At 45.4% G+C, this 16,609-nt stretch overlaps 1 protein-coding gene across 2 annotated transcripts in view; it reads left to right on the forward strand.

The window, feature by feature from the left end:
• KCNN1 (potassium calcium-activated channel subfamily N member 1) overlaps positions 1 to 16,609 on the forward strand; it is a 742,449-nt gene that overhangs the window by 561,277 nt on the left and 164,563 nt on the right. For both annotated transcript variants that reach the window (XM_069648788.1, XM_069648798.1), the window contains exons 5-6: positions 5,492 to 5,633; positions 7,397 to 7,507. In XM_069648788.1, coding sequence (XP_069504889.1) covers positions 5,492 to 5,633; positions 7,397 to 7,507 — 253 coding nt within the window. The remainder of the gene's footprint in view (positions 1 to 5,491; positions 5,634 to 7,396; positions 7,508 to 16,609) is intronic.

The following is a 16,609-nucleotide window of genomic DNA, read 5'->3' on the forward strand; positions in this document are numbered from 1 at the left end:
AACTGCAAAAAAAGTCAATCTCGGATTTTAAGGTTGCATCGATCATCTTGGAATGGGGGTTAACAGGAGCGGGCCCAAGAATGGCGTAGTGTCTTTGAGATTGGTACGTATTTCCAGGCATGCGATGGAGGGCAAGACCATTGTACCTGAGTCCGGAAGTGCCGGGCTAAGGTTCGGCCTTCATAAATAACAACTGATCGGATACTCGTGACCTAACTTTATACAGTTCACAGATCTCAGCCATGTGACTTTGTGAATTGGCACAGTTTCCTTTGGCTGACGTCCTGGGATCATACACATGATGCTCAATGGACTCGCCCCTCATTGGGTTGGACTTCATGTGTAGGTAGCCTGAGGAGTCTTAAAATATTTCACTTGGATGTTTAGATGGCCAACTCAGGACTTCAATTTCAGAGAAAGAACTGACATGAGGAGAAGGCTTTCATTCACCCCTCTTCATTTCCCTCATCGATGCTCCCGTTCAGTGATTTCTGGCTTACACTCTGACTTTAGTTGGCCGGGTCCAATCTCACCACAGTCGCACCCTCTCACCCTTTCCTGAATATCTTCCCGAACTCCCCTTTGATTCTAAATCTATGGATATATTGTGCAAGATCCAAAGACCCTGGACCAGTTCCACCAACACACCATGGCGCCATGAGTGCACGTGAGGGTATAAATGAAAACCATTGCAGGAGGATGTAGTCATGCAACTTCAGCCCATTAGCATTGCATTCCAGAAGAAATTAATTAAATTGACACACGCTGATCAGACAAAGCCTGTGGACTACAGTGTAGTCTTGGCCAACGCTGACCACGCTATCTTTATATTAGCATTGCCTCCTTCCAACAAGGCCCCTTTAGACAGCAAGGCTGAGATTCAGGTAGCAATATCTCCAGTACCATGACCCCAGGACTTTCCAAAAGCCCTTCAGTTGATGGTAATGATATTATCTTGCTAACATTATTCTTAAATGCACGCTAGCTCTCAAAGGAATTACTAGCACTATGCAATGTACAATTAAACTCCTTGACACCATGATGTTAACATTATTTGAAGATGGTGAAACTGTCCATAAAGTTGCATCAAAAAGCCCTAAAACAATACTGATCAGTCTAAGCGCTTTCAAATCCCCCGTACTTATTGGACATGCAGCAAAAAAGGTGCAGAAAGCAATAGTAAAAATGAAATCATTTGGGTGTTTAGGAAGGGCGATGCAAATAGTTATCAATTCCATTATTCGTGTATTATGTGAACAAAAAAATAAAAGAATAAGACTATGCAATAGGAAAAAACGGTCAAAGATCCTGGAAAATAATATAAAAACATTTGATAGATAATGTAAAAAGGAAAAGTGTGTACGCATACAACCCTTCTGCCTTTGCAACTGGATAACAATGCTTTACATTCCTCTGCCTGAAAGTGTGCTGAAAGGTATCAGCACATTGTGACCCTAATACAGGGGTCAGAAAAATGTGTCTTACCAGATTTCTTGGACTACAACCCCCATCAGTCCTGGCTAGCATGGCGAATGTGGAGGTATTATGGGTGTAGTAGTCCAGAACATCTGGTGCGCAACAAAGTGTAGACATCTGATGTAAAACGTTCTTATGAGAAAAGTGCATGTGCAAAACGTAGTTCAGCAGTATTTCAGTGTCCAGGACAGAGTTGTCTGATACCTGCTAAAAAGACAAAATAAAGAAATTCATAGCAAATTATAGAAATAACCTAGAGAATGTACAACGCGATCTGCGCCGAGAAAGGCTACCTGCTAGCTGTCACCCATTACTTTCACCAGTTCTGCACTTTCCTGGAGTGGAGTTGTCAAACTAGCGCCACCTCTCCTAGTGTAACATCTAGCCTGAAGCATGCCTGCTCTATATTCAAAGGCAGTGGTCTGCAAACGGCGCCTCTCCAAAGGTTTGGGGCTACAACTTCCATGAACCCTGACCATAGACTATGCTGACTCGCACGGATGGGAGTTGTAGTGCAAATGATCTGGAGAGCGAAAGGGTGCATACATATGTTTGAAGAGATCGGCCTGAGTGATTTGTGGTTTAGCGGATTTGTCATGACAGCCATGTTGGCGGACAGCAAATCCCGATCTTCCATTGGACTCCAGGGGTGAGTTAAATAGTAGCCGTAAAACAGAAATGGTAGCGCTCTATTAGGCATCTCCCAGCTTCAGACCAGGGGTTAGGGAAATGTGCGTCTCTTCCACAATGTGTCATGTCATAGGCCTTATTTATAGTAGGCAAATGTGAGTTGATTCAGCCTTGAAAAATCAAACAACTCACGTCTCCAGTGTGAGTGTGGGCTCCCAAATGCCCCCTCGGCCATAAACTCAATCGATAAAATTAATTCTCACTTGATATAGCAATGGAGGTCTTCAGGAACGATAGAAACCTGGAACAGGACAAGATTGTAAGGTATGGTTTTGGCCGAACGCTCAAAGGTGAGGAGTTCTGGCTTTTCAGAACTTTAGAATGGTCTGGTTCTTTCTTTTGCTTGACAGTGACCCTGCCTGTCCAACGCATCGCTAATGCTGTGTGTTTGGGTCCCTGATCTGTCCTTGATGTGGCTTTTCCAACGCACACATTTGCAAGTAAATGCTCTACGACCCCTGTATGAATCTGGAGTTAATTATGACTAGGGGGTCGCATAGGATATTTACTGCATGGGTTACATAGAAATAAGTTAAGTAAAGCACCCTGCAATGGCACGGACGCGTAATAGATTTACCATCTTGCTTTGTGCCCCCTGACGCGCCCTCAGAGACCAAGTGATCTAGCGCCATCTTTCTGAGCCAGGATGGACATGTCTTGTAAAGAACATAAAAGACCCCGTCCTGAGAGTGCTGCACCTGATCATACTGTCAGCAACATCAGCCTCTTATTAAATATCTCAGGCGACGATTTAAATGTCAGATAAGTAATAGTTATGCCAGAATAATTTACAAAGTTAAAAATGCTCATGTTACAAGTAATTGTTCTCGGTGCAGATACCTAAATAGTCACTCACATGAATAAAAATAAACTATTTTTAATGAGAATCAAGTGTGTAACTATTGTTAATTGGAAATTGAAATAGAAGCACAAATGAGCTCTGCACCTTACCAGGACAATTCAAAAAGTGAGCTACATTTATAAATGTTTAGCTTCTGCAGAAACGGGGGTAGGTTCACATATGTGCAACTACATGAACAGAATTTGCACGAGTTCTCATTGCAATTCTGTGCGCTGTAAAATCACGCCACCCCGCATTTGTATATGGTGATCAGCAATGTGATCATTTATCAATTAATACCTGCATCTTCATCTCTCAGTTCCTTCAACTATACAATATGTATTTATTATCACAGGGGGTGCTCATTGCAAGAGCAGTGTAGAGCATAGACAATAGAGAGCTTGTATCACCACTCTTCGGAGAACACAATATTTCTGTACATGGGGATGCCCACTGAGATCTGTTGAAATTCAGAAATGAAAATCCGGAATTTTTCAACAATTCTTTACATTAGATAATCAGTTTAGAATAATAATAATTTTTCTACAAATTAATGAACATCATATGCAACACCTTGTACTTTCTTCCATCCCACATTCTTACATTGACAGTGCTTTCAAATTATTTGTAAAAATACTGACTAAAAATGTACATGAATATTGTGAAAATACTTTTGGATTTCCACCTAAAACGTTTCAGAAGAAAATCAACATGTTTTGGCTCCTAATTGTGTTATTCTGGCCTTCATCAGGGCATCTCCTTTATTGTTTTCATTAGAAATATGTTCTTCAATATTGTAGTTTTTTTTTGATCTGCTAATGTATTGTACACTGGCTTACTCTTTGAATTTGGATAATCCTTAGTCCTGTCCTAAATATAATTCCACTTATAAGGGCAAATATATGGTTTAGTCAAAATTTGACCCTGAAACAGTTAACCCTGCAAGGTGCCATGCATTAGTGTACTGACAAATCAATTATATTCTCAGTATTGTCCATTTCCAAATATTGGATCCTTTGTCTCTCGGGTAAGGCTCACTGTACGTGCTGTTATCTATACCAAAGGGCCATCATCATTCCATTTTTTTGTGGCTCGTAGTGTAAAATATTATTGCAAATAACACCTGAAGAGTGAGGTTGTCGGAGTTAGTAATGAACCTATGTGACCTATAAACCCCCTTCTCAGAAGAAAAATACAATTCCTAGCACATACGAGTTGAGACTGGAAATTCGAAGTATGATAACAAGTGCACAGATAGTTTGTGGGTTACATAGTTGGTAATGAAAATGTTTTCCTTCCAGTTTGAAGGAAGTAAAAATCAGGAAATTGAATGAGAACTATACAGAAATTAAGCCATAATTTAATAAAGTGACACAATAGAAGTACAATATTAAGGGTAAAGGTAAATAATTATAATGAGACAAGGAACAAGATGTCCTGAAGAAGGCAAATACAGATGAATATGAGCTGAAACATATCAACCTCCTTTTCAACAGTAATTAAAATGTTTTTGGTGGTGTCTGACATAAAGATGAGAACCTGCCACTGGCAATGTAAAGGTATGTGCATATTATGCGCCAAGATGGATTTATTGGACTATTGAGCATGAATATGTATTCATATGATTTCATAATATTGAAACTGTGTATTTCTACAGTGGAATAAACAATGATACATTAAAAAGCACTGTCAATGTTTTAAAATGAGATGGGAAGTTAGTATCCATCATGGGGTTCATAGGAAATAATCGTTTGGGTTTTGCTTTTTGTTCAATGTTCTTTGCTTAGTGGCTCCAGACATTTTGCAGGAATCCATTCAGGAATATTTTCCAGCCTTATGATTAGATGGCATTGGATTCCCACTGGCATTGGACCAAGTATTACCCTGGGTTCATGGTGCAACTCAGGCGGGCTATAAGGTTTAATGATGACTGATCCACAAAGAGAGCATCCATTCATATTCAACCAGAACATATTCCCACCCCAGTTAATTCTTACCCTGCCCTTTGAGCACCAATAAGAAATTATTGTAATACATTACAACTATCATGTCGAGGAAAGTGCAGACATGGAGAAAGAAAAGGCTGTGCAAATATTTTGGGATCTAATTGTGGGGCATTCATTCCAGAATGCAAAGTTCTGATACTGAAAACACTGGACACACACTACTGGCAGCAACAGAGTGCAAGGTGATTTATCGCTAATGCACATCACATTGCACTGTTTTTTATTAGATCCAACCCCATGCAACTGGCTCGATCCATGGTGCATGACAGATGCTTGGCCCCGCGCAGGAGGTCTTGCATTGAGCTTGCGTCACAATGGCTGCTGAGCGTGCATTCTAAGAGGAAATGTACCCCCTCTCCAATCAGAACACATGCATCCCTTCCAAGGGGTGGGGTACGGATGAATGCCTGGCTATGTATCCAATGATGGTGACTCAGACTCTTGACCTGTGTTGTGTTCTTCTCTTTGACCCCGGCAGGTACCATGATAAGCAGGAAGTCACCAGCAATTTCCTGGGGGCCATGTGGTTGATTTCGATCACATTTCTCTCCATCGGTTACGGAGACATGGTGCCGCACACCTACTGCGGCAAAGGCGTCTGCTTGCTGACGGGAATCATGGTAAGCTGGAATGGAGGTGTTCTGTCCTGGCGATGTGGCAAGCAGCTCAATCATGAAACTCCCTTCCATCTAATTTGCTCCTTGACACCTTCCCAGATCCTTCCTGTACAGTCTTTCCAAACAGCCTACTTGCACCCTTTCTCCTCATCAGAGAGTACATTACCCTCCTACCTGCATGAAACATGTTGCTAACTCTTCGTATGCTCGAGCCCCCACCCTCTCTTTCAATGGATCAGGATTCACAACTCTCACTGCTGAAATCCTGGTAAGTGGCAAGATAAAGTGGATGAGGATGATCCAGGCGGGTTGGGTAAGAGTCTGTCCAGAGAGCATTCAATAGCACGTGGCAATGCCTGCACCATTTAAAACATCTAGATAGTGGCACTGTCCCCACCTCCTACAACTTTTGACACTTTGTCTAAAGAGGAATGTGTCTAGACACATAGTAAAGTAGGAGTCACAAGGTCCGGCGAATCCAGTTTATGTCTAATTAGACATGATCAACACTCAATAAACCCCTAACCAATCTTGTTCCATGAAAGGAGTGAACAGTTCATGCCTTGCCCCATACATCATGTCAGTCATGTCCCCAAGTCAGTGCCTTGTTAGTTAACATGAATCCTCAATGATTCATTTCCAATATCAGTGAGGAGGGAAAGTAATTGAACATTCTAAAGGTGTTTTTTAACATTCCACAAATAATGCCTCTGGCAGTTCCTAGCAACCACCATGGCCGATATAATTTCCTAGCACAATCTTGGAGAACCAGGCCTCTGTTCCCCAAGACATCCGGTCCATTTTGGACCAATATTCATGGTTAACTCAGTAGAAGTGTGCTAATAGTCCCCAATCTCCATTCCATGGTTCCCACTTTTTCCATTGCTCCCTCTGTCTATAGTTTGTTTTCATAGTGAGACCCCTGTGCCATCAATACATCGGCATTTCGTTGCTGGGCATCCACCCATATATTTAATTTGGCTGGTTAGTCCTTTGTCCATGGACTCTGTTTTCATGGTTGTGCCTCCATTCATTGTTCCGGGTTTCCTGTGTTGATCTAAATTGCAGTTCACCATTTTCTTGTTGGGTCTCAATATCTGTGGTATCCTTTGGTGGATAACCTTCTGTCCATTGTTTTGTATTCCCTGTTGGGCCACCATCCTTTGTTTCCATGTTTGGACCTCCATTCACAGTTCCCATGTTCCAGAAAGGGATTCCAAATTTCCTGCTTGTACCGATACCCCTTTTTCCATTCCTCACATTTTTGTGGTTGAGCATCTGTGCATAATCCCAATTTTCCTTTTTGCATCTCCCTTTATGTACCCAGTTTTCCAGTTGTCCCTCCACACTGGCTTCCCTTGTTCATCTACTAGCCACAGATTGAATTCTTCTGTTTGGACCTCTATCCAAATGTCGGTTTTCCTGGTTGCACATCCGTTCATAGCTCCCACTTTCCTGGTTTGCCTTCCGTATTTGATGCCCTATTTTCCTGGGAGGACTTTCATCCAGAGTCACTTTTCCTTGTTGGGGTTCTTTTCATGGTTCCCTTTGCTCTGGGAGAGGGGAGGAGATGGCTGCTCAGGTTCCACTATTGTGGACAGCCACATTCTGGTCAGAATCACTTAATGACGCCCTCCAGAATGTCTTGGGAGCCTCATTTGGGAAATGACTAAGTGCTTGTGACCGATTCTGATTGGCTTATTCTGCACATGTACCCTCAGGACTGTCATATCTGTTCACTGTTGCTCTCCCTCCCTTTGCCCCAGGGTGCCGGGTGCACGGCCCTCGTGGTGGCTGTCGTCGCCAGGAAGTTAGAGCTGACCAAAGCTGAAAAACATGTTCACAATTTCATGATGGATACGCAGCTAACTAAGCGGGTAAGGAAGTGCGGTCGGTTGTGGGGAGGGCATGAATGGGTACAGCTCGTGCATGAATGTTGGGCGTGAAAAGCTGCTTGTGCAGTGGTCACACGTACGGGGAATGGCTTACTGTCGGTGTGATGCCCCTGATGCTTCCACAGGGCATCACTAATGCTATGGTAATCACTCCTGTGAGAGGAGCAGATGAATCCTGCTGCATGGTGACACCCAGTGGTCAATAAGAGCAATGGCAAGGTCACAGAGGGGGTCTGCAATCTGCCTCTTGTCCACAAGGGTATCGGTAGCACCTTCCTCTGCTAGAGCTCAAAAAGGAGGCACACTGGTGCAATACTGAAACTGCTCTGAGAGTCTCTGCAGTTCAATTGATATGCCTGCGTTTTCCTCACTCAAGGGCTGAAAGTTATAAGGTGGCAATCGTATGAAGAAATCAACAATTGTGGAAATCAGAATAGTCTGACCTCAGAGCAGGGGTGTTGCTAGGTCTGGGAAAGATATGGGGCTACGCTAATTTTGGGACTGTCAGGACTGGGGGCTGGCTAGCCTTTTTGGTTGTAACCCCTGAGCTTCTATCCGGGCTACAACCAAAAGACCCGGGTTTATAGCCCCCTCCGTCCTCCACCCCCTAACAACGCCTCTGCCTCAGAGCCTGTGGCAAAGGCAATGATGCATGTATAATCTTAAAAGAAGTTTTTATATATTTAACTCCCACCATTGTGTTAGACTGTACAATCTCTCACTGATGTTCGGCCCTTAGTATGTCCACTAGATTACCCCCCTCAGACAGGTCCAGCTTGCCCATTAACCGAGACCACCCCACTCCCTTCAGACGTATCTGTACATTTTGCTTGTCGCCACATGTACCTCCACTTACTCCCCTGCGTGTGTCTTCATTACTCACCTCTGTGTAATATTCACCCTTCTTTTAAGCCCCATTTCCCCCCCCCAATCCACAAACACGTATGTAAACTCTTTCCAATTCACTCTAATTCTCAGTCAGATTCAGGGGAAAAAACAACAATTTAGCTTTTCATAAATAAAAATGTCTCACTTCTCAACAAAGACACACACATAGAAACATGCACACACGCACACAGCAAACACACACAAACATTACAACATGGCTGCTCATTACATGTGAGGACCTCATAAGGATTCTCGTAGTTGAAGTAAGGACCTGTTTTACTAGTGAGAACCGAAGTGCAAAGTGAGCACTTGCTCATTACATTTACGTTAAAACGTGTTTATGCTGCGCCTATCAGCACCGCATTGGTCTTACGGCAGCAAGGCTTGTCCGGATAGTGCCATTTTATGACCAATCCCGGAGTGACCCAGACGATGGTGGATGGTGGCAATTAAAGTAAAAGGCTGAGAGGCGAGGGAGAAGCAGGAGTAGGATTACAATGGGACTAGCCAATGGACAATTATTGTGGGCTACTGGGTAGGGTGGATGCTTGTGGAAGTCATTGGAAGTGGATCAAATGGGTCTTGACCTAGTTGACTCAGAGCTTGTTAGTGAGGTCCCAAGAGCGTCCTCACTTAAGAAGGAAAACACATGTGTGTTTCACCATGTTGTGATCTAATTTACTATTCTCTAGTCTTTGTAATGTGGATTTTGGCTATGTTAGTTACCTCGTATTTCACCTATCAACATATGCCCAAAGTATATGGGGCTTCACAACAATGCTTTCACTCAGTCTTAAAGACCAGGCCCCCTCATGTATAGGAGAAATTATTTCACTACACTAGTACAGAGTCTTCGTTGGTGGGCAAGAGAGAATCTTATGAAGGGGAAACCCTTCTACGATCCAGAGATACAGGCAGTTGTCACAAGAGACCAGGGCTCAAATCGAGGGTACACGCGGGGGGATGGAGTCCACCCACTCAAGTCAGAGATGGACTCTGCCCCGTCCTCCCCCCAGCTAAAAGAGAAACAATGGATGTTCTATTTGAATTAATGAAGTTGTCAGGTGTGTAGGCCGGACACTTCACCACTGCACTATATAACCTGATGAAAAATAACAAACAACTAACAGTGAAATATCCTATTTCAGTATTGCAAGTCCCAGTGAAAACATTTGTTTTGGTTCTTAATGTTTAAAACATTCACACCTGTTAATGTTTTCAAAAACACTATTAGAAGAAACTATCCTGTCTTGGTTTTGTGTGTTTGTTGATTTTTATGAAAGGCAAATACCATTCGTCCTGTTCAATATGATTGGGTATGCAAAGCCAATTTAATGAAATATGTATACTTCACCTTGATATGGTAATTTTCTGGCGATGACACATGCCATTGCGTTTGTTGATTCGTCCCCTCACTTTAATTTTTAGGATTTCACCACTGAATACCAACACACATAAACACGCCTGCACATGCACCCGCATGTGTGCATTTTTTGCAAGCACAGGTAGACCTACAAGCCTACTGTTTTGAAAAGTACCAGTTGGGGATCATACTCATAATCCCTGAATTAGTGTACATTTCACACTAAATGCTTAATTTTATGTGAAAATAACGTTTGAAACACATGGAAGCATCATCTTTTAAAATATAAAGTTCTTTAAAATGTGATTAACCAATTTCCAGAAGTTAGAGATGCATAGCTGTGCAGTTTGAAGTCTTTCTGCAAAGTATGGCGTTGTCTGGTTCTTTTCAGAGGATGTCCGCATTACCCAGCTTCAAATGGGCAGAGCTGTAGCTTCTGGGCTTTAGGAAATGTGCACCAGACCCCTGGCTCTCAAGGTCTTAGAGTGGGCAAGAGCAACGATTATTTGTCATTTCGATGGCGAGGTCCCTACACCATGTACCCCTGAGCCCCTCCCATGAGTGGATCATTCTGCTCTGGAGAAGGCCGTACAGTTTGGAGACACTCCCCCTGGGAGCACTACCCAACATGATCTCGACTAGTAGGGAATCATCTGGGGGAATCAAGGGGAATACAGGCCATCTGCTTTTGAGAGAGCAGCAGAGCCCCGCATACTGAAGCCAGCAGGAAGGTCGTCCTCGTAAAGATTCGGGTAAGTCTGGCCATTCAGTGAAGGTCCTCATGGTGAGGTGGCAAATCCCTCAGTGACCCAGTGGAGAACCGTGGTGGATTCTACACGTGGGGAATCAGGGAGATAGTTCCACAGGGGGAAGTTACCATGAAATGGGCGTGGGGTGTCTGTCTTTTTCCAGAGTTTGTTCCATGCCATCATCGTGGATCCAGTGGGGTCCATCGGATCTAGTTTGAGATTCAGGGAAGGGAGAACCAGGGAGTGAACATCTGGCTTGCCAGCTGCCAAGCGCTCAAATTTGATGGGGGGGTGGATCCGGCAGGATCAAACCAGAATGCCGCGAAGTGGGCTTGCGCAGCGATCCAGTATCTCTCAAAGTTTGGGGCACCAAACCCCGCCCCTTGCAGCTGGAGCAGCCAATGTTTCAAATTTTAGGCAAAAAGGCCTCAGAGTGCTACAGGAAGGCATTAACATTTCAGGTCAGTAATTTTAAAAACTCCTGGTCTGGCCGGAGCGGTACATTTTGGAATCTATACAGGAGTTGTGGTACGACTAACATTTTGAGACTGGCCACCCTCCCGGCTGGTGTAATCAGGAATTTAGTCCAATCAGCCATTTTACGGGCAATTGAGATCATAAAGAGGGATCCAATTATGTGTGACTACTACCGCAAGATAGGTGATTTCTGTCTGGGACCATTTGAACCCCTGGAGATCTCCTGGAGGGTCAGTGGTATTGGTCAACAGGAACAATATGGATTTAGTACAATTAACCTTTAGGCCCAACAGTTCACCAAAAAGGAGGACATCAGCGGGTATATGGGCCAAGTTTTCCTCAGGGGAGCCGATATATAGTAAGGCATCGTCAACATAGAGAGAGATGATCTCAGGATCCTCGGACAGTCTTATACCCTTTGGAGCGTGCCATTGCCGGATCGGTCCACCACAGGTTCAATAGCCAATACAAATATTAGCGGTGAAAAGGGGCAACCCTGTCTGGTACCTCTAGCTATCTCGAACTGGGCAGAACAGCGGTCTTCGGTACGGAACCTGGCCAAAGGAGATGAATATAACAGTTTCTCCCAAGATATAAAATGGAGGCCAAAATTGCTCTTCTCCAGTACCAGCCATAGAAACCTCCAAGAGACTGAGTCGAATGCTTTTTGCATGTCTAAAGTAGCTGCCACAGCCTATGCACCAGGGTCAATACAGGCAAGAATGTTAAAGAGACGGCATAGATTAAGAGAGATAGAGCGCCCTGGAATAAAACCTGATTGGTCTGGTGGACTGCAAATGACATGTATGGTGTGAGCCAGATGGCCAGTACCTTGGCAAATATATTTACTTTGCAGCTGATAAGAGAGTGGGCGATGGGAGCCGTATTGCGTAGCTGGTGTCCCACACAGCAAGTAGTCGGGGAACCAGGCGGGCCTTATAGCATTTATAAAATTCGGCAGTGAGCCCATTCGTGCCAGGTGCCTTACCCACTGACAAGGAGTCTATTGCCTTAGATAGATCGTCCTCTGAGACCGGCTGGTCTAGGGTTCCCCTGGTCTCTGCGGACAACACTGAGAGTGGTAGACTATTCACGAATATTTCTATCTTCGCTGTGGGGTCAATATCAGTATTAGTGTGAAGCTTTTCATAGAAAGAGCGGAACACGTTGTTAAATTCTTGAGACAAGAGTGCTAGGGTGCCATCCGCTCTTTCAATAGCCGGGATATGGAGTGCCCCCCCTTTCTTGACAGATTAGTCTGGCTATTAGACGGCCGGGGCGTTCCCCCTCCCCATACCTCCCAGCAGCCTAGGGTCATCCAGGAACTTACGCTCACGTTCGGCCTGGTCCCGGAAGGTGTCTAATGCTGTGCCTATCTCGCCAAGTGTAGTGGCAGATGGTGATGTAGCGTATTGAGTTTCGAGTCTAGCCAGGAGTGACTCACTCTCTTTGATGGTCCCCTGGATCACTTTGAGGATGCCTGCCTTTTTGGCTAGTGCGATGCCCCTGATGTAGACCTCAAACGACTCCCAAAGGGTGGCTTGAGACTTCACAGACCCAGTGTTTAGTTGGAAGAAGTCGTCGATACTAGCCCTGAGTTCGGACTTAAACACCGTATCTCGCAAGGCGTTTGGTTTCAATCTCCGTGTGTATGCACCTCCGTTGCCCTTGCCCCAATTTAATGAGATTGGGACCGAGGGTTGGTCTGAGAAGGTTCTGGGTAGAGTGGTCATCTGTACAATAGATCTAATGAGGATGTTGTAGACAAGCCACCTGTCTATACGAGAGTGTGAGTCGTGTACCAAGGAGTAGCAAGAGAAGGCTTGGGAATCAGGGTGCGTCAGCCTCCATGCATCTACCACTCTTAACTCTGATTGAATTTCAGTAATGGTTTTGGCGGCTTTAGTGAGCTGGCGAGACTTAATGCCAGATTGGTCCAAGTTAATATCTACTATAGTATTGAAGTTTCCGGCCCAGAGAATAGGAATGAGGGGGAACCCTACTAGCAGAGAAGAGAAATGGGAAAATAAGTCAAGGTCATCGACATTGGGGCCGTAAACGTTAAGTAGAACCACTTCTCTTCCCAGGACTGAGCCGTATAATTATACATAGCGCCCCAAGGGATCAGCATCTGTTACCTTGTGTACACCTTTTAGAGACTTGTGAATAAGGATCATAACCCCACAGTTTTGGGTGGAGTAGGTAGTGTAATACGCTGGGGACCCCATGACCTAGTGAACCCCTCGCACCCGTTAGTCAGTGTGTGGGTTTGTTGTAGTTAAAGTATCTTAACTTTGTGGCATTCACATATAGTTGCAATTTTCGCATTTTGGTCGGGTTTCCTAGCCCCCTGATATTCCAGCTCATACAAACAATGCATTCATCCGTCATTAAGGCGGTAAATTCATAATTGTGTAGGCATGTCCAGGTAGCAGCATGCTCTGAGGATTACCCACCAGGCAGAAAGGAGTGGCATGCTGATAAAGTTATCCTGAGAGTGGACAGAACCTTGAGCCCTCGGTCGTGTGTCAAGCAGTTTTTCAACCCTTGCTTCTTACCACACGTAGCAAAGCATCCATATCACGGTAGGTTAGCACTCTTGCAATAATAGGACAGGGAGCACCAGGTTTGGGCTTTGCAGCCATTGATCGGTGGGCCACTCAATTGCAAACTGAGGGGAGCACTTTGGGGAATCCAATTTTGCAAGCAGGAAGCGCTTCACGTATTTCTCCATAGGACTGTCTATTTTGTCCTCCGGAACACTAATGATACGCAGGTTGTTTCGTCTGGGCTGTGATTCAGGGTCTTCCTTCTTCTTGCTGACCATTTGGACCTGCTGGACAGCATGGCCACCTCAGCCTGGAGCACTCCGATATCATCCTCCGACAGGCCAACCCTGGACTCCACCTCCATCACTCTGGTGTCCGTCTTATCCATCCGGGCTTTAATGGATCTGATTGTCCTTTTCATGTCATCAAGTTTCGATTGAAGGGTGGTGAACCCCTCCCACATATAGTCCATAATTTTCTGAAATTCTGTGGTCTCAGAGGGCTCAGTGAGGGGGGACTCTGACTCAGGTGGGGCTTTGTTTGATTTTGGGGTGTTTTGCAAACATGTTTATGGAGCTCTGTTTTTTGTTGGTTCCTTTAGTCATGACTGGATCAGGGAGTCCGTAGGATCGCAGCAAGGTTCAGCAATTAGGAATATGGTCTAGAAGGGGGGGCGAAAATGTCCTCTCTGATTGCCAGTAGTCGGAAAAGGGTCTTTGGGCGGTGCACCTGAGATGGTGAATGGGGTGTGGGTCCTAGGTATCAGTGTAGGTGCATAGGCGGATCGGGCACAAATTGTAGACGTAGGGATATTGGACATTAGCTGTGCGTATCACAAAGACTTCGGAAGGTAGATATGGAAAGCAGAGTGTGTTCCCACCTGAAGCGTAGTGTCAACGTGGGGGTGGGACCAGTGCACAAACTACCCAGCCAGTACCTGCAGGGCATTGGTGGTGGCTACGCAGGACAGCAAATTGGCAACATGAGGACACTGAGGCAGGGTCTTTATCGTGGGTCAGCTTGCCACATCTTGTACGTACCGATGTAATCACTTGGCAAGACGCCAACAGAGTAGGCTAGAATGGGTTGTGTTCTCCCTCGTAGGTCCCTGCTTATCCTGTGGTCACAGGCCAAAGTGCGGGCATTTGAGGAGTCTCAGGTAATCAGTCGGTGTATGGTCATGGCAGCAATTTGAGTTGTATTGTACTGGGGAGCCAGGGTGTTAAGACTGCCCTATCCTGCAGCAGTAAGGTGTAATTCATCACCCTGTAGCTCAACGACTCGCGTCAGGTCTGATGGGGTGGCCGGCATGCAACCCTGCAGGGCCCTGTCTCGCAAGGGCGATCGCCTGTGGCACAGGTACGACAGCTGGGCAGGAGCAAAGTCTGGATGTAGCGCACATGAGGAATCAGAGTGCTGTGTGGGGCCCCCAGCCACACAGTGTATGTTGTCCGTGCCCAGGGTAGTGTTAATTCAGTTGTAGGAGGGCAGAGGGGGGCCCTCAGAAGCGGGAATCGGGGCTAGGAACAAACTGCTCCTTTGCCCCTATCAGACGCTGCAGTATGGGGGTGAGCTTACTGTGACTCCCCCATCCATAGGTCCACTGCCCTCTGTGGGGGTTGCTGGAGCCCTCCGATGCCTGTGTATGTGGAAGAAGGTTGAGTTAAAGTGTCTTGTAAGCGGTGGGGCTCCGATCGAGGGCTCTGTGAGTGAGAGCCCGCCCTGCGGACGATGGAGCAGCCAGATCCGGGGCACTGGAGACCCACAGTCATGCCGACAGGGTCATCGCAGGGGGAACCCAAGCAATCTCCAGTCACCATGTCCAGTGGTCTGTGCTGACAGAAGGACCGCAGAGAAGGTCCCGCAGTTCACGCCACGGAGCAGAAGAGGCTCTTCCCCTCGACAAGGCAACACTAGCAGCGCTTCTCTAGTCGGCGGGAGCTCAAGCAGGTGGGAACCCTGCCCCCCAGACATCTTCAAAGGAATCCTCAACCACAGACCACAACCCCGGAGACACACGTCCAGAACCTAACAAATATATAACTCAAAAGAGGAAAAGTACCGTCCTCCTTCAAATCAGCATTTATTAAACCGCTGATGAAAAAGGAATCAGCAAGTGCAGAAGACCTGAAAAACAACATACCGATATCCAACCTGCAAGAACCACATGTACAAAATCCTTCTTAAACATGTCGAAACAAATGAAATACTCGACCGGTCACAAGTTGGATTCAGACCAATCAGAGGAACAGAATCAGCACTTCTATCAATGACGACCTGAAAATAAACGCAGGCGACGATGCCCAGTTGGCCCCCATACTATTGGACATATCAGTGGCTTTTGACACAATCAGTCATGCAGGACTAAAAAAAAGATTGGAATGTGGCATAAAGGAATCCACAAGAAAGTGGCTTGGACCATTCCTAACAAACCGAACCGAAATAACCCACCTACCACCATTCACCTCAAACAGCAAAAATATATCCTGCGGAGTACTTCTCCCCTCTACCTTTCAACATCTACATGTGCCCACTGATGAAAATCATTCCATCCCATGGACTTACTGCCTACAGCTATGCAGATGACACACAAGTGATAGTGAAAACAAACAGAACCCAGGAACAAAATAACAGCCTCAACAACTGCCTCACATCTACACATGACTCATCTACAACTGGATGACAACCAACAACCTCAAACTGAACCCGGCAAAAAAGGAAATAATGCTTTCACCCACAGGATCTGCCAGAGGCAACCAACAACTGGACTCGTCGATCAGCATGGGAACGCAATCAGAGGCTACTGATGTAGTAAATAACTCAAGAATACTTATGGACAATGGCCTTTCAATGCAATCGCAAGTCAACGCAATCGCCAAAAAATGCTTCTTTCTCCTACCACTGCTCAGAGGATTACTCCCATGCCTCTCCTTCCTCCACAGAACCCTCACAATCATACCCCTAATACTCACAAGAATTGACTACGCAAACAGTCTCTACCTAGGAATGCCAGAAATACTTACCAAGAAACTCCATGGGCGCAAAATACAGCAGCCAG

Source organism: Ambystoma mexicanum, chromosome 1p (assembly GCF_040938575.1).
Source record: "Ambystoma mexicanum isolate Mex_15411 chromosome 1p, UKY_AmexF1_1, whole genome shotgun sequence".
In the NCBI taxonomy this organism is placed as follows: Eukaryota; Metazoa; Chordata; class Amphibia; order Caudata; family Ambystomatidae; genus Ambystoma; species Ambystoma mexicanum.